Raw genomic sequence first — 4,994 nt, 5'->3', positions numbered from 1 at the left:
AAAATTCTGTTTGTAAATCTGTATAGTCACATGAATATTTGATGAGCAAAAACCTCCGTGTTTATTGGCATGAAATATCTCCAATTTGCAGCATTAGTTTATCCAGTTTAATATTTAATTACATGTCGTTTTTCTAATTTAACCGATTTGCTGTTATTATATTGCACATAACAACCAAAGACTGTCATAATCAGCTTTGTGCAGACAATGTTCTCGTCGTTTGTCAGATCCTTTAGAGCAGAGGTCCCTAACCGTCACGGGCCGCACAGAGAGAATAAATTTTCATACTTTATTTATATCGCAGTCCGCTGGGTATTTTTGCATTACGAGATGGTGCTGAAAAGTTTCTGGCTTTCGGTAGAAGAAAATACAGGAAGATCAGTTAATTATCCAACATATTCCCCTCTCGAATTCACACACTTACTGCAGCAGTCCTGCAATTTTAAACCCTATAAAAGAACTCGGAAGTTTGGGCCTCCAGCCTGACCTTTCCCGATACACTTAAAACCAGAAACTTTTCGTATATATCTTGCACTTTATCCTCTTTTGCTTTGCACGTGATTCCTCAGTTCGTGTAAACATTGTTCTTATCCTCTGTTGGACTGTTATCACGCGCACTCCGTATAGCAGTATGTTTAGTTATGATCGCTATGATCGGCTACTCGACTGACACTCCCGACTTCCTATGTCACAGTATTTGTACTGACTAGCACATACCACATGTCACGTGAGAGGGGTGTTCCATTATTACTATTATCCTTATAACATCTCCCCTTTAAGTTTTTCTTTTTTTCTTAAGGAGTGTAATATTATTTCTTCTATTAGTAATAACTTTTACACCACCCTACCTCCATTTGTTTTAGTTTTATCTGTTTATACAGTTACACATTTAATTGATTTTTTTCGTTTGGCATCTACTTCCAGGAGTTTTCTTTTTCTTTCACTTGTGCGCCGGGGTTCAATTACTTGTGGTGGTATTGGTACTTGAAAAGTATCATATAACCATTCCATTGGTTCTTCCATTCTCTTGGGTTCACTCTCAACAAATATTTTTTAGTTGGTTCATGTGTCTCTTGTATAGCCCTTTTCTTCTTTTTACCAAGTATAGCATTTTTTTCTATGCGTTTGGTAATTACGCCGTCTTCCCAACTCTGTTTTCCGTTCTTATAAGTCCTAACAAATACATTTTCACCAATTCTGAAATATCTTGCTGTATTATCCATTGCAATTTGTCTTTTCTGACCAGGTAGTAATTTGTTGAAGACTGATTTTATTTTCCTCGCAAACATCAGCTCCGCTGGTGACATACGTGCTGGTATATTTGGTTTTGGTGTCACACGGTATACTCTAAAGAATTTTTGTAGATCTACCTCATCCATGACTTCCTTATTCGACTTTCTTAGGATTCTCTTGAACGTATCGACAAAGCGTTCTGCTTGTCCATTAGATCTGAGATGGTATGGCACCGTAGTTACATGTTCTACAGCGAACGCTTTACAAAACTTTTTAAATTCAAAAGACAAAAATTGCGTTCCATTGTCAGACACGAACGCGTCTGGAACGCCAAATCTCGCAAACAGCTCGTAGTAAGTTTCTTACAGTTGAGGAAGTTGGCTTTTGACACTTACAAATTTCTGGCCATTTAGAGAAACTATCTACTAACACTAAGTAGTATGAACTGTTTAAGGGACCAGCGAGATCGATGTGTAGTCTTGACCATGACACATCTACTTTTCGCCAAGGTTCACTTTATATCGTCAGCAATTTTGTTGCTAGAGCATATCCTCTGCAGCCTTTCACTAAATTTTCGATTTCTCTATCCATTTTTGGCCAGTTCACATAGCTACACATTAAAGCTTTCATCCTCGAAATACCAAGATGTCCAGCATGGAATTCTCTTAACATTTTCTTTTGCAATGCTTCAGGTATTACTTCTCTCTCTGCATACATCAATACACCATCACAAATTGAGTATAGGTTTACGTCTTGGTTTCGTTTCACACCAATCCTGTTCCTATTTACTTTTCCTGTCCACAGTATTCTTTTCATTTCTGTTATGAATTTGTCCTTTTCCGCATTTCGTTTTATGTCTTCAAGGATCACCAGTAATTCGCGTACCACATTCCACATTACATTTTTTATTTCTCCTTCTGATGCTGCGATTACTGTATCTTCGAATGGCTCGCCGTGTTTCGGTATCAATCTGAATAAACTATCCGTATGCTCTAGTTTTTTGACGGTAAATATTCCATTTTGTAATCATAATTCAATAATGTAGTGCCCAATCGCTGTAGTCTATTGACTGTGTGTGTTGGTATTTCTTTTTTAGGACCGCATATTGACAGTAGCGGGCGATGATCCGTTTGTAGACAAAAACTTCTTCCACGAATAAATCTATGGAATTTTTTCACACCGAATATGATTGTTAATGCTTCCTTTTCTATCTGGCTATAGTTCCTTTCAGCTGGTAATAACGATCGTGACGCATGGGCTATAGCCTGTTTACTCCCATCGTCATATTTGTGCAGGAACACTGCTCCTACACCGTAATCACTCGCATTTGTAGCCAATATAATATCCAACTTTGGATCAAAATGCGTTAACGATAAGTGCGATGTTAAAATGATTTTTAATTTGTCAAATACCTTCTGGCACTTATCAGTTCAGCACCATTTTGCATTTTTCTTTAACTAATCATTTAGTAGGGCTCTTACATTGTATATATTGGGAATATGAATTTGATAGTAATTTATGGTTGTAGCGTAGTCACATTATTCAGCGTGGGCATATTTTCTTTATCGCAGTTGCTCTGGATGGATCTGGTTTACATCCGTTTTTATCTAAACAACTCACATTTTACTTCACTTAAATTGAAACCGTATTCTCCTATCTTTTCGAATAGTCTTTTTACGTGTTCTCCATGTTGTTCATGTGATTCGCTTTTTATTAGGATATTATCTAAATAGGCGATAGCAAAATCACAGTCACCCAGCATTGTACCCATTACTTGCTGAAATATGGAAGAAGCCACTTTTACACCGAAGGGAAACCGCTTAAATTTAAATAAGCCACGGTGTGCATTAATGATTAATGAGTGTGAGCATTCTTCCTCCACTTGGAATTGTAAATATGCCTGCGAGAGGTCTAATTTTGAGAAGAATTTCCCTCCTTTCAATTTTGCGAACGCTTCCTCAGGACTCGGCAATGGATAGTTATGTGAGATTAAGCAATCATTCAACCCCGTTGAAAAACCTGCACAGACTTCTAACTTATTATTTTTCTTTTCTACGCAGAACATAGGTGCTGCCCAATCTAAGTAGCCCATCTTTTCGATTATTCCTAGGCTTTCAAGTCTTTCAAGTTCCTTATTTACCTGTTCTAGTGCCACAAACATTACGTTTTGGCTTAAATACAGGTGTTGCACTATGCTTCACTACAATTTTTGCCTTCGTTTTCATGCAGCTGCTCAGTTCATTCGAGAAAACATCTGGGAATAAATGTTTTATTTTTCGCTTCAATCCCTCAGCCGCATTCGAACCTTCGACTGTATCGACTATATTCCCACACAAAACACTCATGGCTTATTCCCCAATTCGAACAATTCCACCCACTCTGTGCTGAATAGATTAACTGAACTTTTTAACACTTAATTTTTTCCTTTTTCATTTGGTCACGAAATGTTCCATTACACACAAATTCACCGACAAAATACAATCTTTTACCCGTAACACCGTGTACTATTTTTGTAGATTTACTGAATTTCGGCTTACCGATATGCTTCCAAGTTTCTTTATTCACAATGGTAATATCACTTCCAGAATCTAACTACATTTTTAATCTTATATTTTCAATTTTCACATTTATGAATTTCCTTTTTCTCACATTACCATTTTCTGTCAACAACATCTTGTTTATTCTTTTTTCTTTGTTCCAACGTTTCGTCATCTTAGTTTTACTGAGCGCTTTTACGTGTCCACTTTTTCCACAACGGAAGTATTCCGGTTTATTAAATGGGCAATTTTTCCTCAGGTATATACCTCCACATGCAAAACATGGGTTTGTTTCCTGACTTGTGTCCTGTTTGTACTGTATTTTAGTACACACTTAATTTCTATTCTGCCTGTTTTGTATTTTGCGATGCACTTGTTTTACTTGGAAGCAATCTTTATGTTCCATTTTCTCTGCGTTGTGTCTTATATTTACTATTCTTTCACACTCTTCTGACACTTGTTGTAAGGTTACAGCTTAGTATTGTTTCAGCATAGTGGGAATTCATGTTTTTACTTCTGCGTCTTTTTCTGCAGTTAGTCCCTGAATAAATATCTGGCGTTAACTCACCCAATTTGAAAGTTTGTGCCCAAGCTGGTGATAGTAATTTGAACTGGATAAGTGAGTGTACAGTGAGAGGTTAAGAAATTTCTCTTCATCAAGAGGCAATATTAAATACACAACAAATCCGGTGAGCTGGAAGAACCGTTACAGCGCCGAACAAAACATTTAGCCTCATTTCTTCCGACTTTACGTTTTAAGTTCAAATTCCTTCGGTGTCAACTTTGCCTTTCATCATTTCAAAATCGATAAAATAAGCACTACTTGAGCACTGAGGTCGATGTAATCGACTTACGAAATTAATGGCCACGAAATTAATAGCCCTGTGCCAAAATTTGAAGGCAAAGAAAGCGAGCTTAAACAATGTATGTACACACACACACACACACACACACACACACATACACTCACACAATATCTAAGTACCGACGCCTCGCGCTTCTGCATATTCACGATTGCCACGAACTCTCGGACAACGTGGAACATTACGATATTGGTTACTCTACAAAGAATATTCCAGCACAGTCCAACGAGGTCTATACGAAAATGCTGCTATAGAAAATGATAGACCTCATACGGCGGTTGGGGCGGAAGGCGTATCTCTACAACAAAGGCACACCACGCTCCGAGGCTAAAACGTACGGGATGAAATCTAGGAGGTTCCC

The 4,994-nt window shown here is 37.6% G+C and overlaps 1 protein-coding gene across 1 annotated transcript; it reads right to left on the bottom strand.

The window, feature by feature from the left end:
* Positions 1-289: 289 nt before the first annotated feature.
* Positions 290-3,394, bottom strand: LOC128250420 (uncharacterized protein K02A2.6-like). The gene is made up of 3 exons (XM_052975310.1): positions 2,854-3,394; positions 1,100-1,492; positions 290-351 (listed from the first exon to the last, which is right to left on the bottom strand). Exons 1-3 carry the CDS (start codon positions 3,392-3,394, stop codon positions 290-292), a joined length of 996 nt encoding a protein of 331 aa, XP_052831270.1.
* Positions 3,395-4,994: the final 1,600 nt, after the last annotated feature.

The sequence above is a fragment of the Octopus bimaculoides genome, chromosome 21, assembly GCF_001194135.2.
Source record: "Octopus bimaculoides isolate UCB-OBI-ISO-001 chromosome 21, ASM119413v2, whole genome shotgun sequence".
NCBI classification, from domain to species: Eukaryota; Metazoa; Mollusca; class Cephalopoda; order Octopoda; family Octopodidae; genus Octopus; species Octopus bimaculoides.
The sequence above is the reverse complement of the archived record's forward strand: the minus strand, read 5'-3'. Positions and strand labels throughout refer to the sequence as shown.

What these genes read in the sequence shown, in the direction of transcription:
- LOC128250420 (XM_052975310.1), bottom strand. Translation starts at nt 3,394, where the DNA reads ATGTTTGTGGCACTAGAACAGGTAAATAAGGAACTTGAAAGACTTGAA. An exon ending in CAATTTAAGTGAAGTAAAAT is followed by an intron (nt 1,493 to 2,853) that starts GTGAGTTGTTTA and finishes AGTTTTGTAAAG; the next exon opens with CGTTCGCTGTAGAACATGTA. An exon ending in AGAAAAAAATGCTATACTTG is followed by an intron (nt 352 to 1,099) that starts GTAAAAAGAAGA and finishes TTCTACCGAAAG; the next exon opens with CCAGAAACTTTTCAGCACCA.